Source organism: Apostichopus japonicus, chromosome 14 (genome assembly GCF_037975245.1).
Source record: "Apostichopus japonicus isolate 1M-3 chromosome 14, ASM3797524v1, whole genome shotgun sequence".
Lineage (NCBI taxonomy): Eukaryota > Metazoa > Echinodermata > Holothuroidea > Aspidochirotida > Stichopodidae > Apostichopus > Apostichopus japonicus.
In genome coordinates this window covers 23846412-23865785 of record NC_092574.1, presented here as the reverse complement: position 1 = coordinate 23865785, position 19374 = coordinate 23846412, and the positions used below count along the sequence as shown (strand labels likewise).

General features: G+C 39.6%; 2 protein-coding genes across 3 annotated transcripts in view; one reads left to right on the top strand and one right to left on the bottom strand.

The window, feature by feature from the left end:
- The window catches only part of LOC139979628 (uncharacterized), a 23573-nt gene extending 10178 nt beyond the window's left edge, over nt 1-13395 (top strand). Inside the window, exons 8-14 of one of the 2 annotated variants that reach the window (XM_071990613.1) lie at nt 646-2387; nt 3009-4285; nt 4866-5211; nt 5934-6160; nt 7327-7424; nt 7816-7944; nt 8415-13395. In XM_071990613.1, coding sequence (XP_071846714.1) covers nt 646-2387; nt 3009-4285; nt 4866-5211; nt 5934-6160; nt 7327-7424; nt 7816-7944; nt 8415-9782 — 5187 coding nt within the window. In that variant the 3' untranslated portion in view covers nt 9783-13395. Of the gene's footprint in view, nt 1-645; nt 2388-3008; nt 4286-4862; nt 5212-5933; nt 6161-7326; nt 7425-7815; nt 7945-8414 lie in introns of both variants that reach the window. The other variant, XM_071990612.1, reaches the window with a different exon arrangement.
- LOC139979629 (uncharacterized) lies at nt 12967-19374 on the bottom strand. Its single transcript, XM_071990614.1, has 7 exons — nt 19266-19374; nt 17947-18019; nt 17054-17188; nt 16322-16421; nt 15615-15722; nt 15171-15441; nt 12967-14247 (listed from the first exon to the last, which is right to left on the bottom strand). Coding segments are annotated over exons 1-7 (912 nt in total). The 5' UTR covers nt 19268-19374; the 3' UTR covers nt 12967-14024.

The following is a 19374-nucleotide window of genomic DNA, read 5'->3' as shown; positions in this document are numbered from 1 at the left end:
ATGCGGTTCAGGTTTCTTCACCGTTTTTATTGTCTCCATCAAACAGTGTCCACTGATATGAGTTCTTCGTTGAGAAGAAGTTTCCCCTCATAGGACTGTGGTTTATTAGTTTCACAACTTATATGAAAAGGGTATATTTCATTCAGTATCTTATCGCTGTGGAAAGTGCTGTACAAAATAGTCAAATCGCTATATAAGTGCCAAGATGTATATCACAGCAAACATATCGATTTATAGCAGACAGATTTCAGAACCGTCAAAATAACCACACAAAATTTTGAATATAAATTATTCCCTGATAGGTGTAGTAGATACTGCATGATAGAGTTTTTTTGATTGAAATGAGTTTCCATCTTTTCTAATACACATAAGCCTGATATGAGTTTCGATATCTATGCAGATGTTAATAATAATCATAATAAAGAAGAGGATGTTAGAGACTTATCACTATGGACTTATGTTATGTGTTGAAATAAGGATAATGGATTGACCAAGTATCTTATCTTAAATTTCTGCTTCCATTAAAGAAGAAATCAAGTATGTCTCCTTCTCTGGTGATGTCTTTTATTTCATCTCTATTGTTCAGTCGGTTATTATCCTCCGATGGTGACACACCACACTCTTTCCGTCTTCTCTTCCTCTCAGGCTGATCGTCAGTTGCACACAGGTCAGATAACCCACGAGGAACACCAGAAACTTTTGAGTCAACTCGAAGATCTCTACCAGTTTCAAAAGTCCAAAGAAGAGCAGCGAAGTGTGCCGTCGCTGATCGGTGGCCCCAGAATGCGTTCCTTACTCACCGTGGCCGAGGCTGAACATCTAGGGGCTGGTGATCTTCCAGAGTCAGACGACTCATATGTTATGGAGGTCGCCAGAAAACTTGAGTATCAAAAGAGGATGGCAGGGCCCAAAGTGGTGGAAGCCATGGATGTCGAGCAAAGTGGATTTGACAAGCCGGCAGAAGAGAGTCCTTTTGGTTTTCCGGTCGGAAGAGACGTGGATTTGCGCGTTCTTGATCCGAGCTATCAAACAAGAATGCAAAAGTCTGTAGGGGATCAGAAGCCTGATGCCAAGGAGGATGGAGAGTCAGCAGTGATTGAATCAGTAGCAAAGACAGCAGAGGTCACAGAGAAGGTTAGCAAAGAGGAACAGGAAAAGCAGAAGGATGAAAAGGAGATCGTATCTAGTCAATCAGCAGATGAAGAGAAGAAGAAAGAAGTACCCGCAGCATCACCAAAGAATGAGGAGATGATTTCCCCAATGTCCCCTCCACCCGAGGACAGGGACGAGAGAATCAAAGCAGTGGTCGTTGAAAAGGTAGCAGAGGAAAGTAGTGGTAAGGAGGACCAGGGTGGTTCTGAGAAGAAGTCACAAGGTGCAGAAGGAAAGGAATTATCAATCAAGGAGGATTCCAAGGTTGCTAGGGGTGATGTTGACCATAGATTGACCAAAGAGAACAGTGATGTGGATGAAAGGAAAGTAGAACATTCAAGGGATGTGGATGTTGCCAAGGTCGACCTAAGGAAGGACAAGACAGAGTCAAAGAAGGATGTTGATGAAAGGAAAGTCAGTGATGTTACGGACGGGAATATACAGAAGCAAGATTTGAAGATTCGACGAGGACCTGCAGCTGGGGAGGATGTGGATGAGAGATTCAATAGTTTGGAGGAGGAGAAGGAGGATGGAAAAAAGAAAGCAACAGAAAAGGATGTGGATGACAGACGAATTGCTGTCGGTGATTCAGAGGAGTCGACCGAAGTGGAAATGAAGATGACCATCAAGGATACGGATGAACGCAAGTTAGAAAAGACTGGCCACGACGCTGGGGAACCAACGAAGGATGACAGAGGGGAGGATGAAAAGAAACAGATAAGCAGCGATCCAGTATCAAGTGCTAAAGACAAAAATACAACAAATATAGAATCACAAAAAGAGCTAGAGGAAGAAGCGGCAGCTAAAATGGACGTCGACGAAAGAAACGACTCGGCAAAAGGTGACCTTTCCAAAGCAGATTCATCGGATAGTAAACCCATAAATCATATAGCAGAAGACTCTACAGTACATCCAGGTGATAAAGTCATACCCACGGACAAGGACAAGCGATCTAAGGATCCAGGGATCGTCGAGGAGAAAACAGATGACGGGTCAGAAGTTAACAAGAAAGTGCGACAACCCCGCGATGACCTTCTTCCCGCTGCCTTTCGGGATGCGGTGGAACCGAGTGCAGTAGATCAAGATTTGAGAGACCTAGATGCCTACACCCGTGGCCCAAACGATGCATCTCCCAGGGCAAGAAACTGGGGTGATGTACCGAGGAACTTCTTCGATGCTGAAGGCAAAAGAGGAGCAGATGTAACAGAAGTGAGGGAGGACATTGATCTGAGAGGGTATGATGTCATACTTTTTAAAAGTAGTTTTTTTTTGGTTTTGTGAAGATCCTGTTTTCAAAGAATACTTTATTTTTTTACTCCACTTTGAAGATGAGTAATTTAACAAGAAATCACATGACCGTTAAGAATTAAGCTGTAAATTATCCTGTGGAGAACATGCTATAAATCTGTGAAATCGATGATAAGAACTAAACATTGCTACAGAAACTCTGAAAGCTATAGTTTTACAACAACTCTTGTGCATTTGGCTTCTCCCTCATTAATCTGTATTAATGAGACAATGAAGTGTCTAAAGTAAGATGTTTTTGCTGTCCCCGTACTAGTATATCTCCTGGGACACAGGAGACCAAATATTGGTCACTGAATGGATGCTATGGAGATGCCACTTATTTAAATCCTGTTTTAAAGTAGTGTTTTTACTTCCATGACTACTGTTAACCAAATAATGGGAATTTAATATCAGTCTGTAGCATCAACAACTTGCTATAAAGTTAACAGAGTTTACAACATTCAAACTATTTCTACCAGTAGAGACCTTTTACGTTCCTCAATCCATCCAAGTAATACATCTAAGATGAATAATATATTAACCCTTCTGTTCATTTCTACATCTAACAGACCCAGAATGGAGAACCAAGGAGCCGAGAAGCAACCTGCCATCCCTTCTTTGATGTCTCTGTCTGGCATCGCTGAGGCACATCCGAGATTTATCAGATCTTCACAAGATGTCGAAAGAAGACGGCTGAGGAGGGTCGAGCTCGCAGAGTCCGAGGAATACCATCGGATCATGGAAGAAGAGGAACAATTCCGCAGGGCAAGGATGTTCCCGGACAGGAAGAGGAAAATGCTACAGGAGGATGAGGAATGGGCATTGAGGAGGGGTTCCCCTCCCCCTGAATTCCCGGAGCAGATGGGACCGAGGGGTACATCAATGAGGGTTAGAGAACGACAAAAGGTTGTCGGAACGAGAGGTCCTCCACCACCACCACATATGCGAGGACCACCTAGAAGGAGACGGGAAGAAGAACTTGAAATGATGCACGAGGAGAGGATGCATAGACTCCACCCAAGACGAGGGCGAGAAGGAAGTCCCTATAGAGAGGACTTTGAATTGAGGCATAGACGTCCACCTCCTCACAGGGTGCACCATGAGGAGCGAAAAGAGTTTAGGTTGGAGGAAGAAAGGTTCCCTCCACGAGAGTTCATGGAGGAAGATGATCGTCGTATACCAATGAGCCGGCAACATCCACAGGATCCAAGGAGGGATCCCAGGAGGGATCCAAGGAGTGATCCCAGGAGGGATCCCAGGAGAGATCCCAGGAGAGAAGGGTTGCTCCGTCACCCCGACGAAGACCTTTTACCAAGAGGTTCCCCACATCACTTCCCGGAACACATGCAAGATGCTCATCCTCCTCGTGGTATTCATCTCGATGCAGCTAGGGTTCACCCTGATCGATCATCTCCTTACATGGAACTGAGAAATGTAAGACCCCCTCCACCTGGGGTTGGACTTCAGCGGGTTCCACCTGATGTCAGTGGGTCACTTGCATATGACCCATATCGACCAGCCATCCCTCTCCCAGGTTCAATTTATCAGGGTGCACATGGTCTGGATGTACCCAACTCCCAATCAGTGATGGAGAGGCAACACATTCCAATGCAGATGGTACCCATGCAGGGACTAGCACAGAGCCAACTTCAACCACATTTGCAAACTTCTGTTCCTCAGTCTGAACTTCCAGGACGTTATAATGAAGCCACCCCATTAGGGTATGGAATGCCTCCAGTTCTACCTCAGCCTATCCCTACCTATGTACCTACCCCGTCTTCAGCTTCGAGTGGCTTTCTGGGCAACCTGCCTGTTGATCCAATGCAGCCATCTGTGCTACCCATGGGTGAGTAAAGAGTGTTTGTTGGATGTCTTTTCTTTTTAAGTGTTTATGCATGATGATGTGAGGTTGTTAACATGATGGTTACCACCACAAAGAACCAGATTATAAACATGGCCAGGTAGCATTATACTGTGTAGTGTGTTCAAGATCTAGAATGTTCTTCTGGAGACAATTTTCTCCAAGTAACTGGCATATCGTAACCTGCCTGTACCACATTTGTTAAGGACATTGGAGGTTTATCTTGGACTTGATCCATTGCCAATTTTAATGATTTTGATGATAGGAATGTAAAAATAAGTTTAAATTTCTTCAATCTAAAAAGAGGAAGGGTACAAAGTATTTAGTCAGGTCGCAATTAGAGACAAAAAACACACTCATATGAATGTAATTTTGAAGAACTTTGAAAAAAAAATTGGGTTTGTGTCCTTGGAAGTCGGTTTCTATCTAGCATGCTTAGTGATGTTGTTGGACTTGAGGAAAAATAGTAATCATATATTAAGAGTCTGTTACCCCTTAACCTTTAGTTTGAATAATCTCCATCGATCATCCATTCACCCCATTTCCTTTTCCTCCTTCTAAGTAGAGGAAGCGGCCCCCGCCAACACATTGAAATCTCAAGTTGACATCAACGACCTCTTGAGCAAACTGATGTCGTCAGGAATATTGACGAAACCTCAGTCACCTGCTGCTCCCGAGCAATCGGGGACTCCTCCTCCTGCTCCTGCTGCTCCGGTAGTGGAGAAAGAAGATAAACCGCAAGAGAAGAAACCCACGAACAGGAATCGCAAGAAAAAGGCAAAGAAGGAAGAAGGAGAAGACGGTGAAAACGTGGAGAAGAAATCCAAAGTGAATTTACTAGAGGAGCTAAACCTACCGCCGGAGCAGAGGGTAGTTCCCCCTCTTGCATTAGGACACAGTGATATTAAACAGTAAGTGTAGTGATAGTTTTAATTTATGAATTATACAGCAGCGAAAAAATACAGGAATTAACATTCATCATTAACTTTGCTTCTAATTTGCAGGTTACTTTTCAAAGCCTCTTCAAATCCCAACATTAGATTCTCTCACTTTGACATATGTGATTCACTGAATTTTTTTCTTGTGTGAAATCGAAAAGCGTTGTCAGTTTTCGAAAGATAGGACACTTATGATTGCCTGGACAAAGAGAGACAACCACAGGGAATAATTTATCAGGTTCTCACATCGCAAGCTACTATGCTATATGCACGTATTGCTATACAAGTGCCAAGATTCATCACAGTTTCTGTACACAGGAATCAGCATTTAATTTGTGAGACAAAGTTCAAAATTTCAACACTGAATTATTCCCTGTACAGGGGTCATATCCAGTTCACATTTGTTGTAAATTACTTCTCGATTAGTTAGGATATAACTAGGTGTATTTCTTTCAGAGTGTTATTTGAATGGCAATGGCTGCTTTGTTCATTCTTTGGTGGACAAAGTTTCATTTAATTGAAAAGAAAAGAGAGCCTATATTTGCCTAAACTAATTGGCTATTGTGTTCGTAGGTTAGCTGTAGTAGGTATCGAAAGAAATGACCACAAAAACAGTTTTGGGTCAGTCAGTGTTTAGGATGGAACGATTGTTGACGAGCAGTTCCCCTTTCTCTCTTTTTTCTTTGGACGGTTAGACGATACCCTGGCGTCATCTACTCCATCATCTCTGGTACTCAGTGTTCGTCATGCGGGATGAGGTTTAGCATCGAACTGATGGAGGAATATCGCAAACATCTCGACTGGCACTTCAGACAGAATAGGAAAGACAAGGATGGCATAAAATCAGCAACCTCCAGAAAGTGGTACTATGAATTAGATGAGTGGCTCCTGTATGAAGAGATTGATGCATCAGAGGAAGGATGTAAGTAAAGAACCCCCTCATCTACCCCCCCCACCCCCCTCCTGATAGTATTAATCAGATAAGTGGCTCCTGTATGAAGAGATTGACGCATCAGAGGAAGGATGTAAGTAAAGAAGGATAGGTTATTAACCCCCTCATCCACCCCCCCACTACCCACCCCCTCCTGATAGTATTAATTAGATGAGTGGCTCCTGTATGAAGAAATTGATACCTCGGAGGAAGGATGTAAGTAAAGAAGGATAGGTCATTATCCCCCTCATCCACCCTACCCCCACCCCCCACCCCACCCCCTCCTGATAGTATTATTAAGATGAGTGGCTCCTGTATGAAGAAATTGATGCATCGGAGGAAGGATGTAAGTAAAGAAGGATAGGTCATTATTATCCCCCTCATCCACCCTACCCCCACCCCCCACCCCACCCCCTCCTGCTAGTATTATTTAGATGAGTGGCTCCTGTATGAAGAAATTGATGCATCAGAGGAATGATGTAAGTAAAGAATGATAGGTCATTGTTAACCCCCTCATCCACCCCTCCACCCCACCCACCTCCTGAGAGTATTAATCAGTTGAGTGGCTCCTTTATGAAGAGATTGATACCTCGGAGGAAGGATGTAAGTAAAGAAGGATAGGTCATTATTAACTCCCTCATCCAACCCTCCACTTCACCCCCACCTGATAGTATTAATTATATGATTGGCTCCTGTATGAAGAGATTGATGCATCAGAAGGATGTAAGTAGAGAAGGACAGGTTTTAATTATCCCTGGCCCCCCACCCCCTCCCAACCATCCCTTAGCCATCCCCTCCCATAGTACCATCCCCAATATCAGTACTTGCACCAGTTGTGTAGGTAGAAGAAGCAAGGAAGGCAGTGAACACCATTACTTGCAGATACCCCACTATTGGTGACAGGAAATTAAGTCAATTTGCAAAGATTTGCAGTTCTGGATATGTATCTAAAGTTATTATTGTGTTAAACAACTTTTTAAGGGTTTAGTTCATGTCTCGTGTCAGTATAAATTGAGTGAATGTAGCGTTGATGCGGATGACAAGATTGCTTCTCCAGTTGTCAAGTAACATGGTACATTATAATTCACAGTATACAGGTCACATTATTATACCTCAACTTTGTATACCTTACGAGTGTGGTCTTCTTATCTTCACAGATCGAAGCGCCTTCTTTGAACAACAGGCCGAGGAGGCTACTGTGGAATCGGAACAAGAAGGGCGAGGTGTTCCTGTCACTGGTGTGGAGGAGGATGAGGTAGGCACAATGACAATTTCTACAGAGAGTTCTTTCTCTAATTTTGTCCTTCACTTAACCAAAGTACTCAATTGGATTTCTGGCTTCAGCTACTTGAAAGTTCAGTGTGTTGTGATTTCATGATTCATCTCAAGCAAGCAACTTTTACTTGACATACAAACCAAAGTACTGTAGCACTGCTCTTGCAATTTTTAGTCAAATCACAGACTGCATTTTGAAACTGACATGAAAATTTAGTAAAAAAATTCTCACTCTTTTTAATGTTTTAATTTTAGTCTGTATTGTGACAGTCATAGTAGTTATTATAATGAGTATTGATAATGATTATCATAGTATGAAGATTCTCAACCTAGACTGACTTTGTATTATATCTCTCCCCCTCCCCCCTTAGTACTGCAAGATTTGCCAGGAACAATTTGAACAGTACTGGGATGAGGATGATGAAGCCTGGATGTTGAAAGATGCAGTGAAAGTAAACAATAAAACATATCATCCTACCTGCTTTGAAGATCTCAAGAATGTAAGTATGGCGGCGATCTGGAAGTATGCATAGTGTTATTTTTTTTTTTTTTGTAGTTTTGTACTATTGTCAGTTCAATTGGATTTACAAGTCAATGACGTTACCGTGGGAACCATAGTAATATGTCTTTCTATCTATCTGTCTGTCTGTCCAATTTAGCTCAAATGCTATTGGTTGTACAAACCTGTCATCTATAATATATTTTTGAAAGTTGCTGGGGTTGTTACTCATGTCCGAGGTGGACTGGGGCATAAATTGCTATGGGCACAGTAGTCCAACAAGGGGCACTGGGGCATGAAAGCAAAACCAGCCACTTAGTGCCTTGAATGAGACTAGCACCTTTTCGTTACTAAGAGCTAAGTCCTCAATCTGGTGGCATATGGTTATTGTGTTTCGATAATGTTCTAGTGAGAAATAAGACCTAGGCTCATTCTGCTTGTCCATTTATTTTCATTTTGTTTTCATTGCAGAGTTCTGTATTTGGAGAATCTTCAGGCAGTTTCCACGGGATCCCTGGAATGACAGATGGGACCCTTCCAGGTTTAGACTCTGACAACGAAGTGGATTCACAAGATGGTGGCACAGAGTTGGAAGACAACAAACCAACCGTTGAAGAAATATTAAACCCAACTTGGAAAGTCACCGATGAAATAAAGAGTGATGCAACCAAGGTTATAAAGGAAGAGCCCCCCCTATCTGAGATTATGGAAGAACCAACAGTAGATATCAAGAATGAATCAATAATAACTGAAATTAAGAAAGAATCTGCATCAGAAGAGATGAGCTCACAGCCATCTGTAGTTAAGGGCACTGCCTCTAATTTAGTAGAGGGTGTCATCTCTGGTCTGCAAGAGGGTGCTCCCTCCGGCATGGCAGAGAGTACTACCTCTGATGTTGCAGAGGACACTACCGCTACCAAGAGAAAGGAAGAGGATGTTAAATCTGGTCTTGTAGAGGGTGTTCTCCCTGGACTTACAGAGGGTGCTATCCCTGGACTCGTAGATGGTGCAACCCCTGAAGCCATGGAGGGTGTAATCCCTGGACTTGAAGAGGGTGTAATCCCTGGACTTGAAGAGGGTGTAACCCCTGGACTCAGAGAGGAATCTGCCTCTGATCTTGTGAAGGATGATACCTCTAATCTGGTAGAGGATGTTGCTCCTGTTAAAATGGAACAAGCAGAGGAAGACTCTGGTCCTTCCAAGATATTTGTGATAATGGAAGATGATTTACCTCCTATATCAAATGTGCCTAACCAAGCGGAGGAAACACCTGTCATAAAATCAGAGCCTGTCGATAATGATATGACAGAAATGGAAACCATGGACAGTTCTTCTGAGGTCAAAGGTCAACAAGCTTTGAGTAACACCAGTCTAGAACTGCCAACGGATTTAGCTAAAGATACACGTGCAATAGAAGAGACAGTTGTAGAAGCACAGAGTAACGTGGACGATCCCAGAGACATTAAATTCTCTGATTCTCAGAAGGACAAAGGAGAAGAGATTTTACAGGATGTTGTGAAAGAAGAAGACAGTACAAGTGCATCATCTAGTGTAGTTATAGGAAAAGTGAGTGAATCTGCTCAAGACACTGACCCTACTACTGTAGTAGTTAACCAGGCCAGTACTTCAAATCCAGTGAATTCTGAAGAAACTGAACCAGTTTTAGCTAAAGAAGCTACCCCCTCTGCGGAGAGTGACTTGGCCGGAGAGGAACCCTCATTGGATGAAGGAGCAGAGAGAGGAATGAAGGACGAAGATGACAAAGATGAAACTAGTAATGATACAGATTCTAAGCAACACACTGCAACTGAGAGTCAGCAGGAGACTAGTATAGCATAGCATCCCATAGAGTAGTAGTACATAGCATGCCACATGCAATATATATAGTATTACATCATGAATAACAGCTGAAATATGAAAACACAATTAAAGAAGTAATTGATAGGACATAACATTTAAGACATATTCATTATGAATAAACAAACATTACCACAGTACAGGCTCCGTCAAACTAAATGATCTAATATTTCTTTTACAAGTTAAAACACTTCCTGCAAGTTAGAATCATCCTGATCAAGAAAGAAATCAAGAAAACCTCAGAAAGTTATCAAATTTCTGATGATTGGGAACAGGAAACAATGATATACCATTCCCCCCCCCCTAAAAAAAAAACAGAAAAAAAGAAAAGCACAGATTTGATAATAAATTGGGAGGTATGAAATAGCACTCATTCGTATTGTTGCCTTAGCAACGACATTGCATTGCCATATTTGGACTATGTAGAGAAACCACTTGTACATTTAGTTTAATGGTACTGATGCAAAATAAAAAGGCAAAGAGATGAAACAGTTGGAACTGAGATGTGTTCTTAAACTTGAAGAAATCGTTTGTCAATTCCAAAGGTGTATTTGATTAAATTTCAGGAGAGCCAAATGATCATTGTCTGATACTTATGTGGTCTTTCATTCATGCTGATATTTCACTAGCTCTACTGTCAGGAGTATTTAATGTTTATAATTCTTGAAGGTGTTATCTTTGGCTCTGTATGTTTCGTTTTATCACAAGTGATCAATTTTGTACCCTTGAAAGCATCGACCCACATTAAAAGGAGTAAATTTACCAGAGATGGTGAGTATATTTGTATATAAGAGGAAGAAAACATTTGTCGTTTAATATTTCAATTAATGCTATAATATGTTGTTCACAAATGCATTCTTCAAATGTGCAGGAGTTGTTTGTATCAGGTTGGATGTGTTAAAGCGGCAGTCTGCAAAGTTTCAGGACCCAGGTTCTTCCATGAGGACTGAGGGCCCGACACAGGAGAACCCCATCCCTGATCAGAATGCATCAATCTAGCCTGGATTATGGACTGTAGTGTGTCAGTGCAGTTTGCTGACTGTGGTGTTGAAGTCTACTATCTTCATGTTCTTTAAAACAAGATATCATTGCCTTTGCTTGAAACATTTGAACATTCAACAAAAGATTTAGACACAGCAGATGTTGGTGATAGTTTTCATGGGCACCTCTGGTTAGTAGATATAAGTGTTAGTTCATAAGGTGGATAGTTGATTACATAAGCATGTTATAACACGTATTATAATCCTTGGTAATTCTCACAATGTGTTCACATGTAAATATTCCCATACAGTCAGTGTCACAAAAGTTTGGAAAAGTAGGGACTGCAAATTGACTCCTCCCTCCCTCCTTCTCTCCCTCCCAAAAAACAAAACCAAAGAGCATCTGTTGATTGCACAGCACTTTAGTTAAGATAATCTAGCTCAGCTTGTGACTCTAGCACAACATTTGGAATACAAAATTCACTCAAATCCTTGCATATCATGGGGATGGATTGAGAAACGTGAACATAAGTGTGTTTAATGCTTTGTGACCATTTTAGCATCTCTAACAATTTTTGAGCCATTTGATAGTGTCTTCAAGACACAAGGCTGCTTCAAGCCCATGTTTATTTATAACACATGTAGCAATGTTGAAACAAGCTGCTATTGTTAATGGTTGTTAAGCCCTCAAATCAAGCATACTTAAAATTGCTAAAAGTTTGAAAAATATGCTTTTGGGAGGTTCTGCCCCACTAAAATCACCAGACAAAAGTAAACAACTAAGAGATGGAACAAATGCCACGAGGGTGGATTAAACAACTAAGGGGTGGAACAAATGCCCCAAGGATGGAGTAAAAAACTAAGAGGTGGAACAAATGCCCAAGGGTGGCAGTACAATGCTTCTTGAAGTTTGAACATGAGTGACCGTTATTTGATTTCTAGCATATCTGCGGGCAATACCGATGCCCTTCAAGTAATTTGAAACTCAAGTTTCTGTTTTAAGTTTGTTTACAAAAACAGCCATTTAAATTGTTTTTGTTGCAGGATATATTTTTCTTGCGATTATTAAACCCTATAAATATCAGAACTGAATAACCCATTACAGCCTCTTGCAACGGTGCATTTAATACTGAATTAGCTGTTGTAGCAATGCATTATTCTTAGGGTCTGAAGTAGGGGAGAAAGGAAGGGGGAGCAGGTGAGGCGTGTTAAAGTCTGGTCACACCGGTCAGTAGTTTGAAATGTTGCTTGCAACTTTTTGCTTTTGTTCAAGTTTGCTACTTTTTTTTACATTTTATTTTATTTGTTATATTCTTACCGAACAGAACTGGACATTGAATTTGATTTCATTTTGCATTGGGTTATGGTACTATTATTATTATTTGGAACTCCAAAACGTTTGGTTCAGTTCGGCTATTGACTTCCTTCGGATTGAGGTGTCTTTAAACATGGTAATGTGAAGAGTATATTGTTGCATTAGATACATCTATTTATTGTAGATGAAATTGGACATGCTTGGTTTTTGTTGAATACCTGACTGGCCCAGTCTTTTGCAATGTTTAGATAGGTTTTCTGTAGCAATTGAACTCCAAATAAAATTGAATGATTTCATATTTGTTGTATAAATGAGAGTGCCATAGGCACCTACAAGCAAAATTTCAATTTCTAATGAGTAGAAACTGTCCTCAGATAGAAAATAGTCTAAATGAGACTTAACATTCCTTTTTTTTTAAATGACAACTCAAGGCTAGCTTATTGAAGAATATTGTCCGAATGGCCATCAAAGAGTAATACATTCACAATTTATGTTTACATAGAGAAATCCTGGAAATTCTCTAAATGTTTACCATTTTCTTCATATCATGTGATAAAAGAGTGACCGTCAGGGGTATGTGCCTTGAGAAATTTGCAGACTTATTTGTGAAATACCAATGTTTTTTTGAGTTTATACCATTTTTCATTTCTGTTACATGAAGAAGTCAAATTTATAACTAAAATGAATGAATTTGTGACTTGTAGATAGTAGATGGAAAAATATATAAAAGATAGATAAAAGATAAATAAAAAAGGAAACCATTTTACAGATTTGCATTGAAATTGTTGTTTTTTTATTTTGGTATTTTGTGTACAGTTTTAATATCATTCAGATATGTTACCAGCGGAACACATTAAATTAATCCTGTAACAGTGATTGGTAACTCAAAGCTCTGTTGTTGCCTGTATATGATATCATCTTATCGGTCTACTCTTGCTTTGCAAATGTCAGTTTGCATAATGACTGCTACATACCTCCTTTGTAAGACAGATCTAGAATGTTATATTAATGCTATATATTAATGTTATATTAAGTGTCTGCAACATTGTGGACTGGGTCAATCACAGATGAGCTCTTGCAACTGAGCTGAAAAATGAGCTGAATCTTGATAAAAATGATGAGTTCCAATCTCAGCAGAAAACAATCACTATGTGATGGAAAGTTGAAACAAATGACGTTGGGAAGTATCAAATAATAATTTCCAAATTGCATCGCAGTCTTCAGTTCTCCTGTATGTCAAAGGCATAAATATTTGTAATTCTCTTGATACCGGGACTACTTTGACAGTACAAAAAAAACCCAACAAATGAAAGATATATTGAAGGACCAAGGCATCAGACCCTCTCATTGTCCGACAGTCCTTGGTGACATCATGTGAAAACTGGAAACATTTTCTTAGATTTCCAGAGAATGCACCATTATACTATTTATTCCTTTGCTTGACAAGTAAACAGAATTATTTTATACTTTTGAAGCCCTCTATTTATAAAGCTCAGTATGTTCTTCAGAGCATCAGAGACCATCCATGTTGATATCTCATTGTATCCATCACTGTGTGGATACTTCCTTCTGTTGCACTGTATTACAAGTAACTTTAACATCACATGTTAAAGCATACTCACCACCAAATACACTGAAAACAGCTAAGAAGTTTAGTTACCTCTAATTAAATGATAAGCATACAAATACACCATTCAGTTTCTCCAGTGTCACTCGCTTGTGTTATTCTGTGACAAACTTAACAGATATACTGTACAGCATGTTTTTCTCTCTTTCTATGGTAACTACCACATATGCATATCAGCGTTTACTCTCAGTAATCTGAGGAATTGTTCTTCATATTTTTCTAAGCAAGGAACCTGTTTCCCTATGGTGACTTCATCCTTTCCCCATCTTTGAATCGACCTCCGACAGGCTGATAATTTTCCGTCATGTCTCGTCTCTCTGGCGTAGGCTTCTTCCTCCACCCTTCATTTTCCGTTTCTTGAACCCCACACTGACTTTCTCTCCTGACGAAGAAGCCATTGCTAATGAAGGTATAGTTTTTGTTCCAAATTCAATTTCCTCGACTGGCTGTCGTTGTTCCACCTGTGGTTGGTATTGACTTATGTAATTCCTGGCACTCTCTGGAAGCTGTAGATCTACTGGAGTACTGAGAAACGGAGCAGACACAAATCATCTATCCATCATCGTCATAAATCAACAATTATAATTAACGATAGATTCGCACATCCCGGAGTTTGCTTAATGTTTGTTCTTCATTGTATGTATCCTTTTAAATGTGTTACAATTCTACAAAATTAGTCAAAAGTATGACTTAATGCGCAAATTCTGATTTTCATATTTTGTAGAATGATAATACAAAAACATAATAAGAGAATACCACTATCAATTCAATAAGGGGTTAATCAACGGTCTAGCGTGTGTTACTCACAGGATTAATGCACGATCGGGGGATAATGCAAGCGATGCACGAGGGCGGAGCCCGAGTGCATCCAGCGATAGCATTAACACCGGGAGTGCATTAATCATGTGAGTAACGCATGCTAGACCGTTGATTAACCCCGTTCATTCATACACTACCATTTGTGTGGGGGAAATATCATAAAACAAAACATTTTTGGTTACATTTAACCAAAGATTTATTAAAGTGATGCCCCGTAATTTTACCGTGCGTTACTCACAGGATTAACCACGGTCAGCTGACCTGAATGGACCAATAGGATTTAGGAATCTTTACTAAGTATGAATGAACTTCTATTTAACACTTTTTATAAGTTTTGAGAAATGGCCCTTCGCAACATGTTAATCAATTTAAGTGGGAGGCAACACAAAAATCAAAAGGAAAACAAAACCATGATATGCCTCAAATAACGTATTTAGAATGCAAGGAATCAATGTTCTTAAATACCAAAATGACACGTTCACATTGAAATAATTGAGAGCATTAAATCTTTATCCATGATGTTAAAAACCTATATCTCCTTTTGATTTGGTTCTGTTTCCAGCTCTGGCTATCCTGCCCCTCCTCTGTGGGGGGGTGGGGTGGGGTGGGGTGGGGGGCTATTAACTTACCTCTCCTCATTTACTATCTCTGTCCACTGACCGTAAGCATCTCCCTTTCTCTTTCTCTCTCCTTTATGACTTGGTTCTGCTTTCTTTGTCTCTTTTTCATCCTCTTCCTTCTTCACACTCTTCTCGACACTATCTTCATCTTTGATTTCCTCTTCTCCTTGCTTCCCTTCATCCTCTTCAGTTTTAACTTTTTCTTTAGTATCACTGTCAGCTGTCGTGCTTGATGTGTCCTGGTAAGGAACAAACTTGGCTGGCTCTTCCCATTGTGACACTGTTGGTAAAACAAAGAACAATGTCAGATGATAAAGAAAATTGCAACATCTACAAGGTGAACATATTTCACTGGCAGATCTGAAAACTATTCCAAACTAATCATCATCATCATCATCGTTCAAGGGATACTGCACATTTTGGACCTAAATTGTTTTGACCAGATGAACTAACCTTCTGTTACATCATTCCAATAGTAAGAGTAGCCATCTTGGTTCTTGCATTCATACCAGGTGCCATCCTTTGATTGTTTGCTGGGTCTGGGCTCATTGGCTGCTTCTTCTACAAAAAAAAATACAAAAAAACAAATGTCAGTAAAGGATTAACAAAGAGGATTAAGTAACAAGATTTATTAAAGAGGATTTTGGTCATCATTAATTAAATTATACCGACGATGGCAGAAGCTCGTGGGCAGCAGAGTCGGCCAAATTTTTTATCGAAGAAACAAATGACAATATCAATAATTTGAAAAACTGCAAAGGAACTGTCACAATCGAAAACAACGTGACTGAAAGTGATATCTTTCAATGGATCATGCTGGAAACCCCCGTAAGATATGGTGAACACACTATTGAAAATGACTGTTTGAGGCTAAGATAGCAAAGAGCATGGTCTGACAAATAACAAGACCATGAAAATAAAACTCAGGTATGAGTTGCTTGATCTCTTAATCCCCACCCCCATCCCACCCTGATCAAGAAGAACTATACTGCATGGTGAAGCTAATTTTCTTCATTAATTTAATGAATTTACAAATAAAATTAGAGATAAAATAAGAGATATTAGAAATAGAAAGAGGTCAGAGAGTGATATAAGAAACAAAGGAATCAGAATGTCAGAATTAAAAGAGTTTACAGCTTGAAGGAGAGACTGTATTTTACCTTCAAACTGTCTGACTTTAAATTCAACAGCTGCTTGGTTGTACTGAGTGACCAAACTACTGTCCTTCTGGGCATCTTTCTTGAAGGCCTTCAATGCATCCTAACGATGCAAGCAAAAAAGAAAATGCACCCTTTCAATCATTTTATTTACAACAAGGGAGTATGGAGGGGGGGGGGGGGAATGGTTGGAAGAGGAAGGACAAAGAACCTTCTACGAATGTTCCATGAAACATCTGTCCCGTGGTTAAATACTGAACACAAAAAATAATTTGATTGAGGTAATGTATTTCTTGGCAATGAATGAAGTGTTATGGTGGATGCCGAGACAGTAGAAGGTTGTGTTTTCGAAGTAAAAAACAAAACAAGAACAAACACATCAGCAAGGTATATATGGACAAAATTTTCACATAAAAATCAGCAGAGACTAGACAACATTGATACATTATGATATATACTCTTTGGGCAAAACTAGTTTTAGGATCGCTCCCCAAACTCACCACCATACACTGGACCCAGCGTATTTCAAAGTAAGGAACTATAAAATCGGTTATATGCAAAAATAGTGTGGGAAAGAGGTAGAGACTGTATTACCAAGGAAACTATAAATTTCACAATCATAATGGGGTAGCTCAAGAGTAACATACTGTACAGTATGAAACATTTTGAGAGAATAAATTAGGATCCTTGGAAGATATTTGTAGCCATTTCAAATGATTTGAACAGGTCTTCTACCTCTTCCATTTGCTGTAGAAAATTCTTTGTGTGTTGTTGAGCTTCATGTTGCTTTAGGCCTTTCTTCGTCAATTCTCCTATTTTTCTCTGCACATTTTCTTGGTGCTTCTTTCCACGCTCATGAAAATCGATGCTCTACAAAGGAAGGCAAAAAAGGAGGGTGTTATCAAATTTACAAGCTCTCTGGCAGAAACTTACATAGAGTTAGCAAAATTTGTGGCTTACAACTATGTCTCTGAATAGCTTCAATGTTCATCTTGAAGGATTCAAGGACTGTTCACATCAAACGCAACAAAGAAGTAAATACTCAATTTAGAAGTCGAATATTGAACTTTGATACCAAATTTTCATGTCTTCTTTGGCACAGTGAGAAAAATAAACAAGCAATTTAAATACATGGATTGCATTCCCGGTAGTTATGAGTATGAAAAAACCTTATAAAGACAGCATATATAACTTTAACTTAAGAAAGAATATAAAAGGAGAAGGCTGAGTCCATTACTTGATTTCATATTATTATTTTATGAATGAAATACTGGACCAAAGCATAAAATGAAAGACAGTTCAATTAAAAATAACCTATTGTCTACTAGGAGAAGAATATAACATTCAAATGAAAACCTTCATAGATACATCTTACTCTTCCCTTTATAAGGTCGAGCCAGCAAATTGCAAAGAAGACCTATCAAACTCAAAATGAAAGGATCCAATTGGTTTGCACCATTGCCCACTATAAAAGTATAAACAAGGTTATATATAATTAAAACTATTATTTGTACTTAATTGGCTTTTTTTTGAGATATTTACTTAGAGGAGCTTTCAATACAGTTCATTGAACTTCATTCACAGCACTTGCCACTTAAAACTGAGAATTATAGACAAAGGCAACTTACCGACTTATTATCTGCAAACCAAACTCTGCAAAACTCACAAAACTTTTTGGGATTGGACTTCCAAAACTCAGTCCTACAAGAAGACGATTGATAGGAATTGCATATTATGATAAACTGAGCAACAAAATGAAAACGACATTATCTTATTTAAAGCATCTGACTGAGTTGAGTTGGTTGCCATGGGAACAGGGAATTTGCCAACATGTTTGAAACCCAGCAGTAAGATAGCTTGGATAGGTACTCAAAATATTCATATAGCTGCCAGCAAACAAGGAAATGCAAATGTTTTCTCTTGAATCTTAATGATGAAGTGAAAAACAGGTTCATGCTCATTCCCACCTTGTTCACATTTTATTGAAAGACATGCTTCAAAGCTTAGGTAGGTAGCAGACAGCCCTTCAAAGAAATTGCACAATGTTCTTTGCAACACAACACTTACCATGTTGTGAAAGAGTCAACTCTCAAAAAGTGAAAATGATCTCTTATCTAGCAGATTTTTTGGTGTCTGAGAACAAACAATGGGCTTGAGGATAGAAACTTTCAAATTATTTACCCTCAGAAGTAAGATGTCATATCTATATAGAACTACCACTTCACCTCTCCATCAGCAACCTGTACTGCCAGAGAGACATGTAACAGCGTAACAGGTTGATAATTCTGTAATGGGTCCTTCTAGCTGATTTCTAATACATATCGTTTAACTGGCTTTCAACAAAGGATTCTATATTTTTTGCAGCTGCTGGGTGAATAAAGATTCAAGGAAATGGGCCATTTTACTTTTCTGACAGCCTGGTGAAAAATGTGAGCAGTACCACTGTTCGCCTGGCTACCATATGAATAAAATGGTGCATTACCTAATTTCCCTTGTTACTGGGCTAAAATTGTAACATGAACACAACGTTAGGACCAAATTAGTCTACAGTTAGGCCTAGGCTAGACCCCACCATTATGTGACTCCCAAGATCAACAGAAGCAATGATAGTTCATGTTATGCAATGTTTTTCACGCACGTATTATCCGATTTTAAACATTCGGCGAAGTGAAGAGGAATATGGACGACGGTTCAGTTGCCACAACGATTGCATGATTAGCCTCGATCACGTTACGTCCACTATATACGTGACTACCATCACACTTTCCTTTTTCGCGCAACTACTTATAATGTTGGCTGTACCTGTGGTTTCTGTTTATCAAGCCATACATTAGGAAACGTAAAAAGGCTACAAAGTTACATTAGGTTACGTAACCAAACCGAAGTTGTAACTAGAAGGGAATTAGTAGTACACATTTTATGTTTTCAAGGAAATAAGGTTACTTACATTGTGATTTGCCACAAAAGCCTAAGAATGAAGTAACATTTACTAAGCTACTAGCTCAGTCGCCTAACGATTGTTTAGTGATGGCGCTACGCTACCTAGTATCTTAGAG

Bases quoted from the DNA above. Each gene is read 5' to 3' on its own strand.
- LOC139979629 (XM_071990614.1), bottom strand. The intron at 17,189-17,946 runs GTAAGTTGCCTT...CTTCCTTTGTAG, and splicing joins GGTTTGCAGATAATAAGTCG to AGCATCGATTTTCATGAGCG. The intron at 16,422-17,053 runs GTAGAAGACCTG...TTGCATCGTTAG, and splicing joins TTCTACAGCAAATGGAAGAG to GATGCATTGAAGGCCTTCAA.